This window comes from Mobula hypostoma, chromosome 14 (assembly GCF_963921235.1).
Source record: "Mobula hypostoma chromosome 14, sMobHyp1.1, whole genome shotgun sequence".
Lineage (NCBI taxonomy): Eukaryota > Metazoa > Chordata > Chondrichthyes > Myliobatiformes > Myliobatidae > Mobula > Mobula hypostoma.
The window spans coordinates 2993929-3019796 of NC_086110.1; the positions used below are offsets into that span (position 1 = coordinate 2993929).

Genomic DNA, 25868 nt, shown 5'->3' on the forward strand with positions numbered 1-25868 from the left:
ACTTAGCATGCCATCCAGGCATATCATTCCACACACAATTACAATAAGATGCTAAGATAGCAAGCAATGCAAAATATAGTGCTAGAGTGAAACTATCAAGCACATAGACAAATGAAGTACAAGGGCCTCAAAGAGGTAGATTGGAAGATCAAGACTTCATCTTTTAGCATATGAATGTTCTGTTTAAAAGTCTAATAGCAGCAGGGTGGAAGCTGTCCTTGATTATGCTTTCCTATCTTCCTCCTAAGGGGTGAACAGAGAATGACCAGGGTGGGAGTTCAGGTGGTGGGTGGCCTTTTCTAGTGGTTATAGTCAGGGGGTTGGGATTTACAGTTGGAGGGGGCAGTGTGAGTAATTGCACCTCATTTGAAAGATGATCCATGCTGTAGCCCCCATGCACCACCGGTGGAGGGAATGAACGTTCCATGTACTTCTGGGGGTGAGAGTCAAGCAGGTTGCTTTATTCTGGATGGTGCAGATCAAGACAGGTAAAGGGTATTGCTTCAGACATTGGGTGGAGGAACTCAGCAATTCAGATAGCATCTGTGGTGGCAAAGAGTTAGTCAATCTTTTGGGTTGAGACCCTGCATCCTAACTAGCCTAAACATTGACTACTGCTTTGCCTCTATAGATGCCAACTGGCCTGCTGAGTTGCTCCAGGTGTTGGTTTTTTCTTGCTCTAAATTACACTATCTACAGTCTCCATCCTGCTTCTGATTTGTGCCTTGGAAATGGTGGAAAGACTCTGAGATAAGACCATAAGATACTGGAGCAGAATTAGGCCATTTGGCCCATCTGAGTCTACTCCACCATTTCATCATGTCTGATCCATTTTTCCTCTCAGCCTCAACCTCCAGCATTCACCCCCATATCCCTTCCTGACATGACCAATTAATAATCTATCTCCTTTATCCTTAAATATACATAAAGGCTAGGCATCCACAGCTGCCTGTGCCAATGAATTCCACAGATTCACCATTCTTTGGCTCAAGAAATTCCTCCTCATCTCCATTCTAAAATGATGCCCCTCTATTCAGAGGCTGTGCCCTCTGGTCTTAGACTCTCCCACCATAGGAAACATCCTCTCCACATCCACTTTTGCCATTTGATAGGTTTCAATGAGGTCACCCTTCATTCTTCTGAATTCTAGTGAATACAGGCCCAGAGCCATCAAACACTCTTCATATTACAAGCCATTTTATCCTGGAATCATTTTTGTGAAACTCTTTTGAACTTTCTCCAGTTTCAGTGCATCCTTTCCAAGATAATGGGCACAAGACTGCTCACAATAGTCCATGTGAGGCCTCACCATTGCTTTTAAAGTCTCAATATTACATACTTGTTTTTATATTTTAGTCCTCTTGAAGTGAATGCTAACATCACATTTGCCTTCCTCATCACAGACTCAACCTGCAAATTAACCTTGAGGGAATCCAGTGTAAGGACTCCCAAGTCCATTTGTGCCTCAGATTTTGGTATTTCCGCTCCAATTCAAAAACAGTTAACCCTTTCATTTCTTCTAGCAAAGTGCATGACTATACACTTCCTGACACTGTCTTCCATCTGTCATTTATTTGCCCATTCTCTAATCTGTCTAAGTCCTCCTGTAGCTTCTCTACTTCATCAGAGCTACCTGCCCCTTCACCTATTTTCATATTGCCTGCAAACTTTGCAACAAAACCATCAATTCCATCATCCAAATCATTGACATACAAGATAAAAATATTCGGTCCCAACACACACCCCAGTGGAACACCACTAGTCACTGGCAGTCAACCACACTTTGCCTCCTGCCAATCAGCAATACCATGGGATCATAGCTTGTTATGAAGCCTCATGCATGGCATCTGGTCAAAGGTCATCTGAAAATCCAAGTACACAGCATCAACTAATTCTTCTTTGTCTATCCTGCTTGTTATTTCTTCAAAGAATTCCAACAGATTTGTTAGGCAAGATTGTTCACTAGAGGAAAACATGCTGACTACAGCCTATATTTTCATGTGCTTCCAAGTACCACAAAATCACAGCCTTAGCAATCGAATCCAATATCTTCCCAACCACTGGTCACATTAACTAGCCTATAATATCCTTTCTTCTGCCTCTCTCCCTTCTAGTCTTCCAGAATCAGTCCAGACTCTCGTGATTCTTGAAGTATCATTATTAATGCCTCCACAATCTCTTCAGCCACCTCTTTCAGAACACTGTGATGTACACCATCTGGTCCAAGTGACTTATCTATCTTCAAACCTCACAGTTTTCCAAGAACCTTCTCTCTAGTTATGGCAACTTCACATATTTCATGACCCCTGACACTTGGAACTGCCACTGCTAGTGTCAGAGAATCCAATGAAAAATGCTTATTCAATTCGTCTGCCATTTCCTTGTCTTCCATTACTACATTTCCAGCATCATCTTCAAGCGGTCTGATATCCACTCTCGCCTCCCTTTTACGCTTTATGTATCCGAAAAGTTTTTTGGTATCTTCTTTAATGTTATTGGCTAGCTTACATTTGTATTCCATCTTTACTTTCTTAATGACTTTTTTAATTTGCTTCCTGTTGGATTTTAAAATTTCCCAATCCTCAAACTTCCCACCAATTGTTGCTCCATTATATGCCTTGCCTTTAGAATACTTCTCCTTCTTTGGGATGTATATATCCTCTACCTTCTGATTGGTTCCAGAAATTCAAGCCATTGCTGCTCTGCTATCATCCCTGCCAGTGTTCTTTTCTAATCAATTCTAGCTAACTCCTCTCTGTTGCCTCTGTAATTCCCTTTACTCCACTGTCATACTGATACATCTAACTTTAGCTTCTCCTTCTCAAATTTCAGGGTTAATTTCTTTCATAATACAATCACTTTCTCCTCAGGGTTCTTTTACCTTAAGCTTTTAATCAATTCTGCTTGATTGCACAACACCCAATCCAGAATAGCTGATTGATGAGCTCAACCACAAGCTGTTCTAATAAACCATCTCGTAGGCATTCAAGAAATAACCCCTCTTGGGATCCAACACCAACCTGCATATTGAAATCCCCCATGACTATTGTAACATTGCCCTTTTGGTATGCATTTTCTATCTGCTACTACAATTTGTAGACCACATCCTCACTACTCTTTAGGAGTTTGAATAAAACTCCCACCGGGGTCTTTTTACCCTTGCAGTTCCTTAGGTCTATCCACAATGACTCAACACCTCTGACCCTATGTCACCTCTTTCTAATGATTTTTACCAATAGAGCATCACCATCGCCTCTGACTTCCAGCCTGTCTATTTGATAGAATGTGTATCCTTGGACATTGAGCTCCCAGCTGTAATCTTCTTTCAGCCATGAGTCAGTGATGCCTACATCATACATGTCAATCTGTAACTGTGCAATAAGTTCATCAATCTTATTTCATATACTGCACACATTCCAAGTAACACCTTCAGTTCTGTATTCAGCCTTCTCAATTTTGCCTGCCTTTTATGTTGCAACTCATCTTGCTGACTGCAATTTTGCTTTATCATCAGCCTCTCCTTGCTGGAAGTCTCACTACACATTGCATCTGTCTGTAAGCCAACTACCTCATCTTCAGCACCATCACTCTAGTTCCTACCCACCTGTCGAATTAGTCTAAACCCACCCGATCAACTCTAGCCTACCTGTCTGCCAGGATATTGGAGCTCCTTGGGTTCAGGTTTAACTTGTCCCCTTTCTACATGTCATACCTTCCCCAGAAGAGATCCTATGATCCAGAAATCTGAAACCCTGCCCCCTGCACCAGTTTGTCAGCCACGTATTCATCTGCCGAATTGTCCTATTCTTACTCTCACTGTTGCGTGGCAAAGGCAGCATTCCAGAGATTACTACCCTGGAGGTTCTGTTCCTCAGCTTTCTACCTAGCTCCCTAAAATCTCTCTTCAGGACATCCTCACCTTGTCTCCCTATGTCACTGGTGCCAATATGTACCAAGATCTGGCTGCTCACCCTTGCCCTTGAGAATGCCATGGACACAATCTGAGACATCCTTGATCCTGACACCAGGGAGATTCTCTATAATACCCATACAACCTCATCTCTGTTCCCCTGACTGAGGAATCTCCTATCAACTCTGCAGTCCCCTCCACCTCTCTGCTCTTCTGCACCACAGCACCAGATTCAATGCAAGAGACCCAGTCACCATAGCTCCCCTGGTAGACAATTCTCCTCAACTGTATCCAAAGGAGTGTACATTTTATTGGGGGTAATGGCCACAGTTGTAATCTGTATGCATTTCCTCTCCTTCTCCTGTCAGTCACCCAGTTACCTGTCTGCAGCAGCCTAGGGTTGACTACCAGCCTGTAGCTCCTGTCTATCACCTCCTCATTCTCCCATATGGGCCTTTCCCACTGAAGGGTCTTGGCCCAAACTCTTCCCTACAGAGCCTGCTGAGATCCTCCAGCGTTTTGTGTGTTGCATGGATTTCCAGAATCTGCAGGTTTTCTGTTTGCTGCTCATGGAGATTTTTTAAATAGGTACTTTGGTTATTAATTAATGCATATATCATACATTAAGTATATAAAAACATAGAAACATAGAAAATAGGTGCAGGAGTAGGCCATTTGGCCCTTCGAGCCTGCACTGCCATTCAGCATGATCATGGCTGATCATCCAACTCAGAACCCTGTACCAGCCTTCCCTTCATGCCCTCTGATCCCTTTAGCTACAAGGGCCATATCTAACTCACTCTTAAATATAGCCAATGAACTGGCCTCAACTGTTTCCTGTCGCAGAGAATTCCACAGATTCATCACTCTCTGTGTGAAGAAGTTTTTCCTAATCTCGGTCCTAAAAGGCTTCCCCTTTATCCTCAAACTGTGACCCCTCGTTCTGGACTTCCCCAACATCAGGAACAATCTTCCTGCATCTAGCCTGTCCAATCCCTTTAGGATTTATACGTTTCAATCAGATCCCCCCTCAATCTTCTAAATTCCAATGAGTATAAGCCCAGTTCATCCAGTCTTTCATCATATGAAAGTCCTGCCATCCCAGGAATCAATCTGGTGAACCTTCTTTGTACTCCCTCTATGGCAAGGATGTTTTTCCTCAGATTAGGGGACCAAGACTGCACACAATACTCCAGGTGTGTTCTCACCAAGGCCTTGTACAACTGCAGTAGTACCTCCCTGCTCCTGTACTCAAATCCTCTCGCTATGAATGCCAGCATACCATTCGCCTTTTTCACCGCCTGCTGTACCTGCATGCCCATTTTCAATGACTGGTGTATAATGACACCCAGGTCTCGTTGCACCTCCCCTTTTCCTAATCAGCCACCATTCAGATAATAATCTGTTTTCCTGTTTTTGCCACCAAAGTGGATAACTTCACATTTATCCACATTAAATTGCATCTGCTATGAATTTGCCCACTCACCTAACCTATCCAAGTCACCCTGCATCCTCTTAACATTCTCCTCACAGCTAACACTGCCGCCCAGCTTTGTGTCATCCGCAAACTTGGAGATGCTGCATTTAATTCCCTCATCCAAGTCATTAATGTATATTGTAAACAACTGGGGTCCCAGCACTGAGCCTTGCGGTACCCCACTAGTCACTGCCTGCCATTCTGAAAAGGTCCCGTTTACTCCCACTCTTTGCTTCCTGTCTGCCAACCAACTCTCTATCCACATCAATACCTTACCCCCAATACCGCGTGCTTTAAGTTTGCACACTAATCTCCTGTGTGGGACCTTGTCAAAAGCCTTTTGAAACCCAAATATACCACATCCACTGGTTCTCCCCTATCCACTCTACTAGTTACATCCTCAAAAAATTCTATGAGATTCGTCAGACATGCTTTTCCTTTCACAAATCCATGCTGACTTTGTCCGATGATTTCACCGCTTTCCAAATGTGCTATTATCATATATTTGATAACTGACTCTAGCAGTTTCCCCACCACCGATGTTAGGCTAACCGGTCTATAATTCCCTGGTTTCTCTCTCCTTCCTTTTTTAAAAAGTGGGGTTACATTAGCCACCCTCCAATCCCCAGGAACTAGTCCAGAATCTAAAGAGTTTTGAAAAATTGTCACCAATGCATCCACTATTTCTTGGGTTACTTCCTTAAGCACTCTGGGATACAGACCATCTGGCCCTGGGGATTTATCTGCCTTTAATCCCTTCAATTTACCTAACACCACTTCCCTACTAACATGTATTTCCCTCAGTTCCTCCATCTCACTGGACCCTCTGTCCCCTACTATTTCCAGAAGATTATTTATGTCCTCCTTAGTGAAGACAGAACCAAAGTAATTATTCAATTAGTCTGCCATGTCCTTGCTCCCCATAATCAATTCACCTGTTTCTGTCTGTAGGGAACCTACATTTGTCTTAACCAATCATTTTCTTTTCACATATCTATAAAAGCTTTTACAGTCAGTTTTTATGTTCTCTGCCAGTTTTCTCTCATAATCTTTTTTCCCCTTCCTAATTAAGCCCTTTGTCCTCCTCTGCTGAACTCTGAATTTCTCCCAGTCCTCAGGTGAGCCACTTTCTCTGGCTAATTTGTATGCTTCTTCTTTAGAATTGATACTATCTCTAATTTCCCTTGTCAGCCACGGGTGCACTACCTTCCTTGATTTACTCTTTTGCCAAACTGGGATGAACAATTGTTGTAGATCATCCATGCGATCTTTAAATGCTTGCCATTGCATATCCACCGTCAACCCTTTAAGTGTCACTTGCCAGTCTAGCTTAGCTAATTCACGTCTCATACCTTCAAGGTTACCCTTCTTTAAGTTCAGAACCTTTGTTTCTGAATTAACTATGTCACTCTCCATCTTAATGAAGAATTCCACCATATTATCGTCACTCTTACCCAAGGGGCCTCTCACGACAAGATTGCTAATTAACCCTTCCTCATTGCTCAATACCCAGTCTAGAATAGCCTGCTCTCTAGTCGGTTCCTCGACATGTTAGTTCAAAAAACCATCCCGCATACATTCCAAGAAATCCTCTTCCTCAGCACCTTTACCAATTTGGTTCACCCAATCTACATGTAGATTGAAGTCACCCATTATAACTGCTGTTCCTTTATTGCACAAATTTCTAATTTCCTGTTTAATACCATCCCCAACCTCACTACTACTGTTAGGTGGCCTGTACACAACTCCCACCAGCGTTTTCTGCCCCTTAGTGTTATGCAGCTCTACCCATATCGATTCCACATCTTCCCGGCTTATGTCCTTCCTTTCTATTGCATTAATCTCATCTTTAACCAGCAATGCTGCCCCACCTCCTTTTCTTTCATGTCTATCCCTCCTGAATATCGAATATCTCTGAATGCTGAACTCCCATCCTTGGTCACCCTGGAGCCATGTCTCTGTGATCCCAACTATATCATAATCACTAATAACAATCTGCACTTTTAATTCATCCACCTTATTACGAATGCTCCTTGCATTGACACACAAAGCCTTCAGGCTCGCTTTTACAACTCTCTTAGCCCTTATACAATTATGTTGAAAAGTGGCCCTTTTTGATGCTTGCCCTGGATTTGTCGACCTGCCACTTTTACTTTTCTCCTTACTACTTTTTGCTTCTACCCTCACTTTACACCCCTCTGTCTCTCTGCACTGGTTCCCATCCCCCTGTTGTGAACTAACCTCCTCTTGCCTAGCCTCTTTAATTTGATTCCCACCCCCCAACCATTCTAGTTTAAAGTCACCTCAGTAGCCCTCGCTAATCTCCCTGCCAGGATATGGGTCCCCCTAGGATTCAAGTGTAACCCGTCCTTTTTGAACAGGTTACACCTGCGCCAAAAGAGGTCCCAATGATCCAAAAACTTGATTCCCTGCCCCCTGCTCCAATCCCTCAGCCACGCATTTATCCTCCACCTAATTGCATTCCTACTCTCACTGTCGCGTGGCACAGGCAGTAATACCGGGATGCAGATGGTTGAAAGACAGAGATCGAGAGAAAAAAGAGATAGAGGTAGAGACAGAGAAAGAGAGGTAGAGACATTTTGCTCGCTCTTGCTGGACAGCAGCAGACAGATCAAACACATGTGCAGTATGAACTGCAGCTTTCACAGAGCAGCGTACAGTTGAACTCGTGTGTCACATTGTCACACTGCATATCATCACTCTGATGTATAGCAGCTGAAAGTTGTTGGTAGAGCCAGAGGGAAGTAATCAAGCTGTTCATCACCCTATATCCTGACAGTAGTCATCACACAAACATTCTGGAGCGGTTATTGTGCCGTGCCACCTGCATCTGGGTATCTCAACTGGCAAAAAACAGCTCTCCTGTGACAGAATGCCTTAAGACAGTGGTCCCCAACCTCCGGGGTGTGGACCGATTCCAATCCGCGAAGCATGCAGGGGTGCAGTGGTAGCTGGAGCGCACCCTGCACATCTTTAAGAAAAAAGCCGAAATAAAGAAGCTAATTAATTAGGTGCCGCCCGGCACGCAAATGTCGGTGCAGATCAGAGGCAATTGCCGATTGTGTCGCCTCTGAATTCACCCAGCAGTTGAGTACAGTCACATTCGATGGTACATCCGCTTGACAGAGTCACTGGGGAGAACTTACCAAGGAAGCAGGATAGTAAAGCCCTTGACAACCACGAGCCAGCAGTTCTTAAAATCAACTTAAAATTTGCACCGAGCAGATTTAGCTAATTTAGCCAAAACAAAGTCCCATGAGGAACATTGCCTACTCAGCAAAGTGTAATTCATCGTGTCCTGTAAGTCTCAATCCTGCTGACATTTGCAGCCTTCAGCTAGGTTCTGCCTATCATCAATAGGCAATGCTAGCAGCACACTCACTTGAGCACCTTGTCACACAGGAAGCTTCACCCTGAAAAGGTGTCCGTACCATGACAGTTGTAACCCACAGTGTTCACCACAACCTTTGATGTCTCGATGCACTGGCACTGTTGAAGCTGCAAGGTGGTTGGCACTTCATAGCCTTCCTACCAAAACAAGCATGGCAAAAACACAGGCCCTGCATCAGCTATTTCACAGCTGCCGGTGTCCTTACGTTGGAGGCCTTGCTGTTTGTGTTTATTGAGGCAGGGAAATGAGTAGGAACAATGCACCACTCCCTGGATGTGTGTAGACTGTCAGCCATTTTAGCAAGCTCGCTATAGTCCATCATGGATGCCTTAGCGAGGGCTATGTGAACTTGATCATGCTTTTGCTGCATGAAGAGTTCCTTAAATATCAAAGAAGGATGGTGATTTCTCAGAAGTGACAGCATATAGCATGAGATCCATAGCTCCAAAGACTTATCGTCCCCAAGACTGGGCAAGAAGTGTGACTGGGGCACTCAGTCTCTGATAGTCCAAAAGCCTGTAAAAGATGAATTTTCGGTGATGGGTACTTATCGTATTCAGACGGGTGTTCTAGTAGACTCACCACTCTCACAACCATGGAGTTGCTGAGTGATGCTATTACTTAAAAGTATTTGATGTTGCTGGCGAAGATTTTTTGAGGCATGAATTGAGTGTTAGCTTGTACAAACCAATTGACGCATTTTGCTCCCAAAAACTCCAGTAGCTTCAACGCCGTGTTGGTTGACTGACATGTTGAATAACTCTGGAATCGTCCAAGAGCATTGGAGTCACCAGTGTAGGTTTTCATAAATAAAATGGCAGAGGTGTTTTATGTTTCAGAAAAACTGTAGCAACGTATTTATTGAACTGAACACAACTACAAAACTGAACACAAAACGCATTAAAAACCCTTTATATAATTATGTCATCAGGTTAGACCAGCCTCTTGAAGAGGAACCCCAAATCAATGTTGCTGGTTGTGAATCCTGTACATTTCCATCAATTATGTTACCCTACAATATAGCTCACAAACAATGATGAACCCAGCAATGATCCCTGTGGCACTCAGTCTCAGGCCTCCTATCAGAGAGGCAACCATCTACTACTACTCTCTGACTTCTCCCACAAAGCCAATGTTAAATCCAGTTTACTACCTCATCTTGAATACCAAGCAACTGTGCCTTCTTGACCATCTTCCCCTGAGGGCCACTAAATGCCTTACTAAATCCATATAAGCAACATCCATTCCTTTCCTACATCACCATTCCTAGTAACTGCATCAAAAAGTTCTGGAAGATTGATTAAGCATGTCCTACTAGGCACAGAGCCACATTGACTGTCCCTATCAGGACTTGTCGGCCTGTCCAAATACTTATATATTCTGTCCCTTAGGATACCTTCCAATGATATATCTACAACTGACATCAGGCTCACTGGTCTATAATTTCCTGGCTTATTCTTAGAACGTTTTTTGAGTACAGAACAACGGACACTCCAGATCTCTGCCACCTCATCTGTGGCTAATGATGTTTTAAGTATTTTAGCCATGGTTCCTGCAATTTCTGCACTAGTTTCCCCACAGGACTCAAGGGACACTTTGTCAGGCCCTGGAGACTTATCCACCCTAATACGGCGCAAGACTGCAAATAGTTCCTGTTCTGTAATCCAGATATGATCCCTAACTTCTTTATTCTTTTGCTTCAGCTCTGTGTCCATCTCTTGAGTATCAGAATCAGAATTGGAATCAGAATCAGGTTAAATATCGCTGACAGTTGTCATGAAATTTGTTGTTTTGTGGCAGCAGAAATACAGATGAAAAAGAATTCCTTTTAAGATCTCCCTCATCTGCATAGATGACTACGCTGATCTTCAAGTGGACCAATTTTGTCCCTTGCTGTCCTTAAGCTCTTCATACATCTGGAGAAGCTCTTGGATTTCCCCTTCATTTTGTCTGCCATGGTAACCCCATGCCTTCTTTCAGCCCTCCTGATTTGCATCTTAAGTATTCTCTCCCATTTCTTATGCCCCTCAAGTACCCCTTAAGTAAAAACTACCTATCTCATTCTATGCCCGCTAGGTCTTTTCTGATGACACCAAAATTGGCCTTTCTTCAATTTAGAATCTCAATCTAAGGAGCTGTCCTATCCTTCCTTATAATTACCTTGAAACTAATGGTATTATGATCATTAGATACAAGATGTTTCCCTTCATCTGCCCTGACTTGGTCTCTAATAAAAGATCACACTCTCTCTAGTTGTGACTTCCATATCTTGACTAAAGAAATTTTTCTGAAAACATCTGACAAAATCTATCCTATTCAGTCTTTTATAACATGGGAGTCTGAATCAATATGTGGAAAGTTAAAACCACCTACTTTCACAACTTATGTTTCTTGCAACTCTCTGCTATCTCTCTACAAATTTTCCCCTTTTCTATATAAATAGATGGAGTTTCAATGGCACTAGACAGTGACTTCTTCGAGCTCATCTGAGGAAACAGCTGTCATAACAGGGCGCTGGGAGTGGACCCAAATGCAAGACACAGACACTGAAGTACTAGGAACAGGACTAGGTGTGTCAAGAAAGCAAGCGAAGTGGGGAAGAAAAGACGCTGGACAAGACACAGGCCCTGGACGAGACTAGGATACAGCGCCTGGCTGGGACATGGACAAGAAACATGGGACCCGGACAAGGAACTAGGAACAAGGAGACTGGACTAGTGACATGGAACTCTGGAACCAGAGCCTGGACAAGGACCCAGAACCTGGGACTTGACTCGGAATCGAAACCCAGGTCTAGGCGAGGACTCGGGACTAGGATCTTGGCAAGGGCAGGACGTGGAACTCCTGCACAGGACGAGGCACATGGACAGGACAAGAACACGAGACCTTGCCTTGGTCGAGGGAGAACAGGAACAAAGAGCTTCGGTCGAGGGAGAACAGGAACGCACAGCCTTGGTCGAGGGAGAACAGGAACGCACAGCCTTGGCTGAGGGAGAACAGGAACGCAGAGCCTTGGTCGAGGGAGAACAGGAACATGGAACACAGAGCCGGGACCCCTCCTTGGGAACAGGACTTGGGGCCGGGGCTCTACACAGAGTCAGGACCCCTCCTAGGGAGCAGGACATAGGACCAAGGACTCATACACAGAACACAGAGAGGCAGTTCCCAACACAAGGTAGAGGCAAATGGCCGGACCTACCTAGCAAAGATGTGGACACAGACACAATTCCAAACAACAATAGACAGTTCCTTGTCTAGGCACAGCAAGGCTCCGGTCTTGCTCCGGCAGTAGAACTTGACAGCGATACAGGCGAGGACGCAGGCGAGGTCACAGGCAAGGCTTCAGGCAGAAGGTGGAGGGAAGGGAAGGGAACAGTCCAGCAACTGGAGCTGAACCCAGCAGCTGTTTACGTAGCCAGCCCAAAATCAGAATCATGTGGCACACACCCCAACAAGGGAAAACCAGAAAACCTGGAATACGGATCGATGGACCAGTGTGAACTGGAATGCGGACTTCATGGACCAGACCACGACAACGGCTTAATATCTACCTTTATTGTCTCTCTTTTTCCTTTTCAAGGTGGATGGGGTTCTGTCAAAGACTCTAATCTAGAGTTGCACTCAAACTTCGGTTCTTTACAATATTGGTTTCCACTCTCTGGCTCACTAACTGGCCATTTTTCAATATTCCAAGGATGTGTCCTCGAAGATGAGGTGCCTTCCGGGTTCTGTGGAGGAGCCGATTCTATGCCGGTGCTGCTGACTGATGCGTCATGGGAGAAAATGGAATATCAGGATCAGCCGTCAGGGTCTCTGTACTCAGATCGCGCTCTCTTTCTCTTATTGGTGGATGAGGGTTGGCTGCCAATTCTTGAGTCAGAGAACTCAGGAGAAAGCAACACGACGGACTTCCAATGGAAATCAATGAGTTGTTTTGTTTCTGTCTCCCCATTCGCTGCGTGACACCTCTGTGTCCCTTTATTAGAAAGAGAGTGACTGTACTATGTCAAATTGCCTGATGACGATTAATTTTTGTTGTACTGCAGATCATGGTCTTTCCTATTGCTTGCTTGGTAGGTGGAGGGTGCTGATGCTTTTTGCTTAAGTAAGTGGGGGAGGGGAAGGTTGATGCTCTGCTGCTACTTGTGTGTGGGAGGAGGGGCTTTGGGGTTCTAACATTTTTACTGTCACTCATCCTTTGGGGCACTCATCTGTTTTCATGGATGTCTGTGAAGAACAAGAATTTCAGGTTGTATATTGTATACGTTGTCTGATATTAAATGGAACTAATGAAATCCCACTGACTATCGGGTGGTCTATAATATTATCCCATTAAAGTGGTCATCCCTTTCTTATATCTCAGTTCCACCTCTATAGCATTAATAGACAAGCTCTCCAATCTGCCCGATCAGAGCAATGTTATGATGTTTTCCCTGACTAATATTGCCAACTCTCACCTTTTAATACTTCTCCCATTTACATGTCTAAGACAACGTAACACCGGAAAAATGAGTCGCCATTCCTTCCCTTCCTGAAACCAAATCTCACTAATGGCTGCAATATCATAGTTCCAAATGGTGATCCATGCTCTAAACTCACCTGCCTTACCTACAACACTCCTTCCATTGAAATAGAGGTAACTCAGAACATTAGTCCCATCATACTCAACAATTTGGTTCCTGTCTTTATATGTAGGCTAAACTCCAGTTCCCATCCCCCTGCAACTCTAGTTTAAACCTCCTCCACCCCCAGAACAGAATTAGCAAACCTTCCTGCAATGATATTGGTTTTCCTCAAGTTCAGGTGCAAACCTTTCCTTCTATATAGGTTTCACTTTCCTTGGAAGAGAGCCCAATCATCAAAGTCCTCCCTCCTGCACCATGTCCTCAGCCATGTTATTATCATTCTATTTTTGGCCTTAATAGCACATGACATGGGTAGTAATCCAGAGATCACTGCCCTGAAGGCCAGTCCTTTAATTTAGTGTCTAACTCCCTGAGTTCACTTTGCAGGACCTCCCTATGCCATTGGTAAGAATATGTACCATGACCTCTGGCTGCTCTCCCTCACATTTAGGAATGCCACGGACTCAATTCGAGATCTCCCTAACCCTGGTAACTGGGAGATCACATATGATCTGAAAATCTCGTTCTCATTTACAAAAGCACAAGAAAGCAGCATCCATCATCAAAGACCCCACCATCCAGGCCGTGTCCTCTTCTCACAGTTGCCAGAACGAGGTAGAGCAGCTGTTCAGGAATGGTTATTACCCTTCAACCAACTTCACTTACCTCAACACTGAATTGATTCCATAACCTAGGTACCCTCCTTCAAGGACTCGACAACTCATGTTCTCAATATTATTTGTTATTTTTTTTTATTTTTATTATTACTATTTGCTTTTTGTATTTGTGAATTTTATCTTCTTTTGCACATCGGTAGCTTGTGTTTGCATGTAGTTTTTCATTAATTCTATTGTATCTCTGTATCTACTGTTAATGCACACAAGAAAATCAATCTCAGGGTTGTATATGGTGACAGATACATAATTTGATAATAAATTTACTTTGAAGAGTGAGAACTTCATGCCTGTTCCCCTAACCAATGAATCCCCTATCATGACTGCTCACCTCTTCTTCCCCCTCACTTCCCTAACTCAAACAATCTCAGGGAACAAAGAAAGTCCCAACTTTATAAACGTGGCACATATGATCCATAAATATTAATGAATACTGTTGAATGACAGATTTGTTTTAATGACAGAAGATTTCTCTGTACCTTTGGCCTTTTGAGCTTTCTCAGTTGCTTCCATTTCAGGCTCCTTTTTGTCCTCCAGAGGTGAGGCAGCTGTTGGCCTTGAGGATATTTCACTTTCGCTTCGTTGTTTGATGTTGTCTAAAGTAACCTGCCATTCTGGCTTATCAGACTGCTCAGATAGCTTCTCTTCAATTTCACTTCCTTGTACATCTGTTGGGAAATCACATTGTCACATCTTGTACTCAATCTGTAATTCAAAATTAAATAGCAGTTCATTATGGCATTTCAATAAAAACCAACCAGATTTTACTTGTTTTCCCTTGGAAAGTATCAGTATCCAAGAACTGATAACTCTGACCTATAAAATCAAACTTTCCAAATAGCACCAAACTTTCAGTCAAGCTGGTCCACTTCTCCTGTGTAACTCAGGTGGGTTCCCGTTGCTAATGTTTATCTTCACATACCTTCCGTAAAGATTACCAACCTGTCAGAGTGTGCCCTGAACTGTTCTTGCTGGCTGTAACCATCAGTACATAAACCAATAGGACTGTTGAATATTGGAAGGACCTTGTATAGTTCCACCCCCACCGACATATTAAAGGGCCTGAATATCAACAAAACTAGAGCCTCAATTTCTCCAATTGTGCTGCAAAGCTCTGTAACTCGATTATGGAATGCTGCGCTCCATGTGCAGGACAGTGTGATTAGGCTGAAGAGTTTGGCACAGTCTGAATGGGCTGAGGGCCATTTTCTGTGTTACAGTGCTCTGCGGCTCTATTACTCTAGCAAGGCAGGTAGGAGTGAGGGATCAGTGCTTTGACTTCTGTTGTTGGTGGTGTAAATGTACATGAGCTGCTTCGAAAGGTTCCGGATGATACAAAAATTGGTGAAGCTGCAGATAGCGAAGAAGTTTGACAAATGATACCGCAGATCAATTCGGATATGGGTGAAGAAATCACAAATGGCGTTTAATCTGAGCAAGTGTGAGGCATTGCATTTTACGAGGTAAAATGTCAGGAGATAAAGGAGGAAGGACACAATAAACGGCAAATGGATGTACAAAAGGATCTTGGGGCCCAAACCCATAGCTTCCTGAAAGTGTCAAAAGGAGGAAAAGAAGTAGGTGGGTTGGCAAAGAAGGAGTATGGTATGCTTGCCTTTATCCATTAGGGCATTGAGTAAGAGTCAGCACGTCACATTGCACTATATAAAACTTTGGTGGAGCTCTGGTCACACCATTATAGAAAGGATGTGGGGGCTTTGAAGAAAGTGCAGAAGAGGTTGATCAGGATGCAGCCTGGATTAGCTGGAAGGAGAGATCAGACACACTTGGATTGCTTTCTCTGAGTGTCAGTGGCTGAGAGGAGACCAAACAGAGGTTGATAAAATTATGAGAGGCTTAGACAGGGCATATAGTCAGTCTTTTACCCAGGGTAGAAGTGTCAAACTTAGAGGATATATTTTTAAAATAAGAAGCAGTAAGCTTAAAGGTCACGTGCAAGCTAGTTTTTTTTACATCGAGTGGAGGACAATTGGAACATACAGATTGTGGTGGTGGAGGTATACTCTATAGCTGTGTTTGAAAGATATTTACACAGGTACATATACACGCAGGAACAGAGAGATATGGATTATGTGCAGGTAAATTGCTGTAACTCTCTCCCCAGGCTCATATGCTCACTTAGCTTGTTACCTAATTCTACTAACAGCCACAGAACTCAGTGGTGAGAAGCCTCTTTCATAAACAATATACATCTAGGGTCGGTATGATTTGAGGTTCAACAAACAGGAACGTTCTGATGTTCCGATTAAAGGAACCTCTAATTGAGCGAATGTGTGTAAATACTGCTCATACATCGGTAGCCCAGAAATGACAGATTGTACACCAGCATTAAAATTAAAAAAGTACTGTATAGTTATCAAGTTTTCAACTTTAACATACAGTTATATAAAAAGAAAAAAAAACTTTCCCACAGCTCTCTGGAACGTCGCTCACACCTGACAATACTGACTGGCTGACACACATTCCTAGGTTGGACAACGTGGCTCGTTACCTTTAGCCAAACCAGAACACACTTTCCAGCATGGCACACTGCTTTTACAGAAAACTGCTAATATAAACCACCTCACTCACAGCATAGCAGTAGAAATCTCAACCAGGGTATTACATAGCTTTATTTCAATGGGGCATCAAGGTTGGCATAGATATCATGGGCTGAAAAGCCTGTTTCTGTACTCAGTTTCCTATGGTCCATTTCTTCATTGTTTCCTGAACGTGAGCTGAAGTGAACTGTAAATATTACATACATAAGTTTAGACGACAGCACAGGGCTGTTCAAAGACAATACGAGGCTTTTATTTTACAATGGAGAGTGTAGGTGCCTGGAGTGTACTGCCAAGAGTGTATATTACATACATAAGTTTAGATGACAGCACAGGCTGTTCAAAGACAATACGAGGCTTTTATTTTACAATGGAGAGTGTAGGTGCCTGGAGTGTACTGCCAAGAGTGTGGAGGAGGGAGATATGTTTAAATGACATTTAAATAGACACATGAACAGGCAGGAAATTGAGAGATATACAGATCATTTGCAGACAGATAAGATTAATTAGATTGGCATCGTGGTGGGCCAAACAGCCCGTTCCTGTGCAGTGCTGTCTTATATTCTGTGCTCTATGTAGTGATTTTGATATAAGCAATCAAGGTTTGCTTATGATTTTTTTTCAGAAGTAGCAACAGAGCAGGATGAAAGTAAAACAATTGGAGGGAGAAGTTCTGGGAGCAACTCGAGAAAGGGAGAAACAAGAGTTAATGTTTCAGGTGAAAGACTTTTTGTCAGAACTGAAAAATGTTGCAGTTCATAAAAAATTACAAAAACTGCAAGTGCTGGATACACTTAACAGCTGAGGCAGCATTTATGGAAAAAAAATAGTTAATACTTCAGGTCAATGATCCTTCTTCAGAATATTGACCTGAAAGGTTAAATCTGTCCCTCTCTGCACAGATCGTGCCTGGCCTGATAATGATGTCCAACACTTCCTCTTTTCATTCTTAATATTGCAGGTAATAGCGATTTATAATGCTGAGGAAGGAATACAGAACATAATCAACAACACCTGTGAAAGGACAGGAGGGATAAATGTTAAAGAGGCTGATGGAAGGTAAATGAGAGGGACGGAAGCAAATGATTCTTCTCAGCAGATGCTAGTAGTTAGAAATGTTCATAATAAGGCGGGGGTTTAAAGTAATCCTCAGAGAGAGGCTTGCAGGCTATGCAGACATTTAATGCACATCAATTACATTTTCTACATTTGGTCCTCCCAAAGCACTTGAGACCGCTATGAGATCAGCTTCTAAATTAAAGATCAGAACACATAACAACAAAATTAGGTCATTCCACTCATAACCTTTGACAGCCTTAGTAATTAAGTAACTATCAGCCTCTGCTTCAAGTATTTTTAAATGAATTGACTTCCACAGCCATCTATAGTGATGAATTTCACAGATTCACCACACTTTGGCTTAAGAAATTCCTCCTCATCTCTGTTCTAAAGGGACATCCTTGTATTCTGAAGTTGTGCTCTCTGGTCCAACACTACCCACTTTAAGGAACATCCTCTCCAGGTCCACCTTGTCTAGGGCTTTCAATAGGTTTCAGTGAGACCCCCCCCCCCCACCTCATGCTTCTAAACTCCAGTGAGTATAAGCCCAGAGCCATAGGCTCCTCATACATTAGTCCTTACATTCCTGTAAGCAAACAAATCTCCTGGCATATAATTTGTACATTCTTTGATAATAAATGTACCTTGAATCATTCCTGTAAACCTCTCTAGACCCTCTCCAATGTCACCACATTATCAAGAAATATAGAGGAGGCTTGACCCAAACACAGAGCAGTAAAGACAATTTGGTGGAGAGCAATTCACTTTAATAATAAACTGCAAAATAACAAGCTATGAGGAGCCACAAAACAAGAGAGAACAGATAATCAACACAACAAAGTGACTGAAGACGAGGAGAAACTGGTTGAGGATGGTAGAATCCACAGGTGAGCAAAGACTGGATGAGAGTTAGCTTTAAACTAGACAACGGGATGACCTGTTAGGGCACCCTTTGAGAGAAGGGTAGTGCAGTCTGATGTGACCAGAATGAACATTAAATTTTCCTGAATACTATTGGTATCGCTTTGCTTTGGAAACGGAAGTAGAAAACCTCAGTTTATTAAAGAAGAACGACACATAGCAAAGCAAATATAGCTCCTCCTCGTTTAATGAAGGACACTTTTGATGGCATCATTTCTGGTTTATCTGCCACCCTTGCGCCTCTCGTTGTCATTCTGGAGACGTGCAGTCCTTTCATCCCCCGTCTCTTCATTTCTCTTTTTTTTTGTCCTGACTCTTTGATCCTGGAGTCGTGCGGCCCTGGTCTCATCCGATTCTTGTTGTCTCCCTCTCCTTGCCACTTCCCGACGATGTTTGGCGTCATCCCTTGACCATAATGTCCCCCTTCCCTTTCTGCGCGGCATAATTAGGCTGACCATTTTTTTTTACCCTAATGCTGGATAGAAGGTACGAAGCAGTAACACCAGATGATGCTGATTATTCTTGATGATGTGGTTGGTGCTCTCCTAAATGGACATGATACAGTCACCGCTGTCTTTTGACTGCAGCAAAGGGTTTTATGGGTGTCTCGAAGTACATCACTACAATAAAATTTAATTATCTCTTATTGATGGGTGGCAGTAAGATCTGTCCCAATCCTACACATGCTGATGGTGATTAGCTGAATGTGACCCCTCGAAATAGAGCTGCACCACCCTTTTGCTCCAGTAGGTGTCGCTGCTGAAGCTGGATGTGCGAATGCTTCGGGCTGTCGCGTCTCGATTTCCATGATGGCGGGTCGTCTCTCGGGTCAAAGCGAGCCTGTTGATTTTGGCAAATGAGCAATTTTATACGAATATATAACCTTGAACTTTGATACTGTATTCCATTTGCCATTTCTTTGGCCAGTAATGAGAGTAAACTCTCTTCCATGGAAGTAATGGTTGAAATAGTTTACACCCCAAAATGGATTCAAGGCCTCTCTGTCAATCTGTACATAATTTTTCTCTGCACCATTTAGGGAATATGATGCAAAAGCTAAGGGCTGTTCACTTCCATCACTCATAACATGTGATATAATGTATGATATACCATAACGTGAGACATCACAGGCAAGCTTCACTAGACAATGTGAAACAATGTGCAAGTACAGTGTCTGACGACACCATTTCCTGTACTTTTTGGAAAGCAACCTCACATTGCTTTATCTATTGCCATTTCTTCCCGGTCCATAATAATGCTTTAAAGGGTGGAACACAGTAGCCAGGTTTGGCAGGAACCTGATATAATAATGACAAATCCTAAAATGGACCGCAACTGTGACAGACCCTTTTTCCTTGGGGCATCCACCATTGCATGAACTTCCTCAGCACACTTGTGTAACCTTGTGCATTGATGGTGTGACCACAGTAAATGATGCTTGGCTTTAAAGAATTCACACTTGCTGCATCGTGCTTTGAGCCCATAATCTTCTAATCCTTTTAAGACAGTCTTGAGATTTCGAAGATATTTCTTGTCATCTTTACTGGTAACAATGATTTTTACTGGTAACACAGAGTGCCGAGGCAGCCTTGCAGCACCTGGTACATAGATTTCTGCCAGAGTGCAAATGTAGAGACCACTCCAAAAACAAGCATTTTATAGTGACCATGCCCCTTGTGAGTGTGTATGGTGAGAAATATTTTAGACTTTTCTTCCATCTCCATCTGTAGGTAGGCCTCAGCTAAGTCCACTTTGAACTGTTTCCCTTCAGGAATACCTTGTAAAGATATCCCCTACCATGGGTTGAGGGCCAGGATTTCAGTACTGGGTTAATGGAGACCTTAAGATCATCACAGATCCCGACAGACCCATTCTTCTTGGCTACTAGGAACACTGGCATTGCCCATGGGTTGCAGTGTACCTTGGAAAGAATTCCTGCAGTCTCCATGCGATCTCCCTCCCTGGCATTGCCCATGGGTTGCAGTGTACCTTGGAAAGAATTCCTGCGGTCTCCATGCGATCTCCCTCACTGGCTTCTTTATCATGGATGGGAGAACGAACCAGACAGGCTTTGCAAAACCTGGGTGTTTCATTTTCATTTAACACTGTTTTACCCTTGATATTTTTGAGTGTTCCAATGCCATCCCTGAACACTACTGTGACATCATACAGTACCTTCCTTAATTCACTTTCAGCTGACTCTATTACAGGGCACGTGGCACGTGGCACGTGGCGTGCCAATAGTGGATGGATCTTCAATCAAGCTGTCTTTCTCTCAGCTACTCAAGAACTCACAATGATTAGTTGTTGTACTTCTCTGTAACAAATGCCATTGCCAGAGGAATTGCCTTTTCTCCAATGTAAGCTCTTTCACTGAATATCTGCAGGCTTTACTTTAGTATCTTTGAACTGCTGTTCAAACTCATTTTGCGGAATGACTGAAACATCCGAGCCAGTTCAATTCCATTTTAGTTAATTTGCCATTTACTTCTGGTGTAAGTCATATCGCTGGTCTATTGTTAATTTTCACAGTGTAAATCTTCAAGACTATTCAGTTCTGTGTCATTCTCACAATTATCAGAATTTTCATTAACAGCATGACCATTAGTGCTCTTTTTGAAACTGCATCTTGACATTTATTTTATTCTCTTCCCTGTGCAGTCCATTTATTTTTGTCTGCCTGATATGTTCTTTATACACGTCCTACTTTGTTGCATTTTCTGCAAGTTTCACCTTTAAATCTACATTGGTCTGGTGAAGGTGAAGCCCTGCCACAATGGTAAAACAATTTGCTCAACGAGGCTGGTTTCTGTTTAGACGTAGCAATTTTGTTTACACTGTTTCATTACTGACTGCAACTCAATTGACTCTCTCTGCTGTTTCCATTGATGTAGCAATTTTAATTGCTCTTTTAATTGTAAATTGTGCTTTAGTTAGAAGCTATTTTTGAATGACCTCAGTGCATAATTAATCATCAGCAGCCATCAGTCCCAAGGGATCATAGGTTTGCACATCTGGTGGACTGTGTCCACTCCGGGGCGGGAAGATTTCAGCCGGCTGTTGCCCATGCATGCTCCCCCTCTCCATGTCACTGATGTGGTCCAAGGGATGGGCAGGCACCGATACAGCTTGGCACCAGGGTCATTGCAGAGGTTGCCAGAGTGAAGTTGTAAACAACATCAAACTGCATTAGGGACCACACCTCTGGATTTCTTCCTTGGGGGTTACTCCCAAAGCCTTTCTCATGAATGGGTACGGCTGCAAAGCAGTGGAGGTCTAAAATAAGAGTTTTCCTTCTCCTAGGTAGGCTGCCATCCAAGGCTGACGAGCCCAACCTGCCTGGAGCAACTGGTTTTGGGCGCCAGTGGTCGGCCTTTAGTCATAGTAGTCATAGTCATACTTTATTGATCCCGGGGGAAATTGGTTTTCATTACAGTTGCACCATAAATAATTAACATATAACCATATAACAATTACAGCACGGAAACAGGCCATCCCGGCCCTTCTAGTCCGTGCCAAACTCTTACTCTCACCTAGTCCCACCGACCTGCACTCAGCCCATAACCCTCCATTCCTTTCCTGTCCATATGGCTATCCATCTTAACTTTAAACGATAACATCGTACCTGCCTCAACCACTTCTGCTGGAAGCTCGTTCCACACAGCTACCACTCTCTGAGTAAAGTTCCCCCTCATGTTATCCCTAAACTTTTGTCCTTTAACTCTCAACTCATGTCCTCTTGCTTGAATCTTCCCCACTCTCAATGGAAAAAGCCTATCCACGTCAACTCTATCTATTCCCCTCATAATTTTAAACACTTCTATCAAGCCCCCCTCAACCTTCTATGCTCCAAAGAATAAAGACCTAGTCAAAGGACAACACTCTGTTATACAAAACATCTCTGGAGAATTTCCTCCTGTTGCTCCAATATGATTACTGCATCATCAAGTGTCTGGAATTTGAATAGTAATAAAACCATAAACAGTTAAATAGTAATATGTAAATTATGCCAGGAAATAAGTCCAGGACCAGCCTTTGCCCCTTCTCTTGTTAGTAGAAACAGTTCCGCTGGGCCTAGTAGCTAAGCCACACATGAAGGCCAAGAGATAGACTTGGTTGTTAGAGGCTGTTGGAGATACATGCCATTTGGAGCACTTCATAGGTAATGGAAGCTTATCCCCACTACCACACCCGGCTATGACAACTTTAGGAACTGCATAATTAAGCCCATCACTGAACTAACAATGTTTAAACAATCTCTTCAATTAGGCCACATAAGTTCTCCTTCCTTTTGATTCTGCTTATGAAACCTAAGGCATTCTGCAGTAAACAATGGTTTTGGTTCTAAATGTTCCTGCATTACTTTAGCTAAATCAGCAAAGGTCATTTCAGCTGGTTTGGTTGAAGTAGTCATACTTCTAAGCAAACTGCATGCTTTTCCACCCAATGAACTCAACAAAACCGATTATTTCTCATTCGCTATTCAATTTGCTTTAAAGTATTGCTCAATTCACTCACTATACATATTACAATTATCTCTTGTGCAATCAAACACATCTATCTCTCTAACATAGCAAGCAGTTTCTGCTTTTTTTACTTATGATTATTATTACCAGGGTCTCACTGTTTATGAACCCGTGAACTCATATATTTCTGCCTTTTTAAAAAACTCAACTATTTCTCTCTTCCGAAGAAAGCATGCTGGCTTTTTTTTTAAGCTCAAATGTCCCCCTATGCTTCAATGGGTCATCTCAGGTTCATTTTAAAAATACATCATTATCACTGTTCTGTTTTGTAACTCCAAAACATAATTAAAAAAAACAAATAAAAAGAAAACCAGGGAGCCAGGAGATAACTCATGTACATTTAATGTCGTTTTTACTTTTAGTGAGGCACCCACGAAGGATATGGTGGCGTGATGACATATGTCATGCACATACTTTTACTTATAACCAGTGATTAGTTATTTAAACAACAAAGAATGCTTAATGAAACTGTATTATTATTATTATATACAAGATTAATCTATTACTCAAATATTAAATATTAAATACACAACAAAGAGGGTAAGCAATTTTAAATTACCCGGTGTTGTCATGTCAAAGGATCTGTCCTGGGCCTAGCACATAAGTGCAATTAAGAAAGAAGCATTGCAGTGCCTCTACTTTCTTAGAAGTTTGTGAAGATTCAGCATAACATCTGAAACTTTGACAAACTTCTACAGATTTGTTATGTAGGCTATATTGACATTGAACAGAATACCAATGACCTATTGGATACAGCCCAGTCCATCATGGGTAAAGCCCTCGCCACCACAGAGCACATCTACATGGAAATGTCACAGGAAAGCAGCATCCATCATCAAAGACCACCCAGGCCATGTTCTATTCTCACTGCTGCCATCAGGAAGAAGGTACAGCAGTTTCAGGACCAATACAATCAGGTTCAAGAATAGCTATTACTCCTCAACCATCAAGCTCTTGAACCAGAAGGGATAACTTTACTCTCCTCCTCATTGAACTGTTCCCACAACCTAAGGACTCTTCATCTCATGTTCTCGATATTTATTGCTTATTTATTGTTATTATTATTATTATTAGCATTATTTTTCCATTTGTATTTGCACAGTTTGTTGTCTTTTGTACACTGGGTCTTTGTCCGTCCTGTTGGGTGTGATCTTCCATTGATTCCACGTGCTGGTATTGTGACTCCCGTCTCCCCTTGCCCCACCACCACACTGCAACCCCGTCTCCCTCACATTCCATCATCTACTCCTGGGCCCTCGGAGGCTCCTTCTTCTTCTCACACCAACCCTCCGCTCTCCATTGACACTACCAGCCTCCCTCCCCCTCCCCCTCTTTCCTCGGATCCCAGCTCTCATCCGTGCCGGATCTTTACCATCCCCTCCGACCTTCAACTCTCTGAGGCAGAGCGCTCTGTCCTCAGTAAGGGCTTTACCTTTGTCCCCCTTCGCCCACACCTCAGCGAGTTCCGCGTTCGCCATGACGCGGAAATCTTCTTCCGCAGGCTCCGTCTCCGAGCCTACTTCTTCAGCAAGGGCTCTCCCACCCCCACCAATGACCCCTTCTCCCATCTTCAGCCTTCCTTCTCTTCATGGACACCCCGCTCTGGTCTTCTGCCTGCTCTGGATCTCTTTATTGCTAACTGCCAACAGGACATCAATTGTCTCGATTTCACCGCACCTTGTCCCCATTCCAACCTTACTCCTTCCGAACGCTCTGCTCGCCACTCCCTCCGCACTAATCCTAACCTTACTATAAAACCCGCCGATAAGGGGGGCTGCTGTTGTAGTCTGGTGTACTGACCTCTACCTTGCCGAGGCACAGCGACAACTCGCGGATATCTCCTCTTATTTACCCCTCGATCGTGACCCCACTAAGGAGCACCAGGCCATTGTCTCCCACACCATCACCAACTTTATCTGCTCAGGAGATCTCCCATCCACTGCTACCAACCTTATAGTTCCCACACCTTGCACTTCCCGTTTCTACCTCCTACCCAAGATCCACAAACCTGCCTATCCTGGCAGACCTATTGTCTCAGCTTGCTCCTGCCCCACCGAACTCATTTCTGCATACCTCGACACTGTTTTATCCCCCCTTGTTCAATCCCTTCCTACCTATGTTCGTGACACTTCTCACGCTCTGAATTTTTTTGATGATTTTAAGTTCCCTGGCCCCCACCGCTTTATTTTCACCATGGATGTCCAGTCCCTATATACCTCCATCCCCCACCAGGAAGGTCTCAAAGCTCTCCACTTCTTTTTGGATTCCAGACCTAACCAGTTCCCCTCTACCACCACTCTGCTCCGTCTAGCGGAATTAGTCCTTACTATTAATAATTTCTCCTTTGGCTCCTCCTACTTCCTCCAAACTAAAGGTGTAGCCATGGGCACCTATATGGGTCCCAGCTATGCCTGCCTTTTTGTTGGCTTTGTGAAACAATCCATATTGCAAGCCTATATTGGTATCTGTCCCCCATTTTTCCTTCGCTACATTGACGACTGCATTGGCGCTGCTTCCTGCATGCATGCTGAGCTCGGTGACTTCATTAACTTTGCCTCCAACTTTCACCCTGCCCTCAAGTTTACCTGGTCCATTTCCAACACCTCCTTCCCCTTTCTTGATCTTTCTCTCTCTATCTCTGGAGACAGCTTATCTACTGATGTCTACTATAAGCCTACTGACTCTCACAGCTATCTGGACTAT

At 43.3% G+C, this 25868-nt stretch overlaps 1 protein-coding gene across 1 annotated transcript in view; it reads right to left on the reverse strand.

Annotated features, from left to right (window-relative positions):
- hydin (HYDIN axonemal central pair apparatus protein) overlaps positions 1-25868 on the reverse strand; it is a 977428-nt gene that overhangs the window by 365686 nt on the left and 585874 nt on the right. The window contains exon 38 of the mRNA XM_063066586.1: positions 14578-14766. Within this exon, the coding sequence (XP_062922656.1) occupies positions 14578-14766 (189 nt within the window). The remainder of the gene's footprint in view (positions 1-14577; positions 14767-25868) is intronic.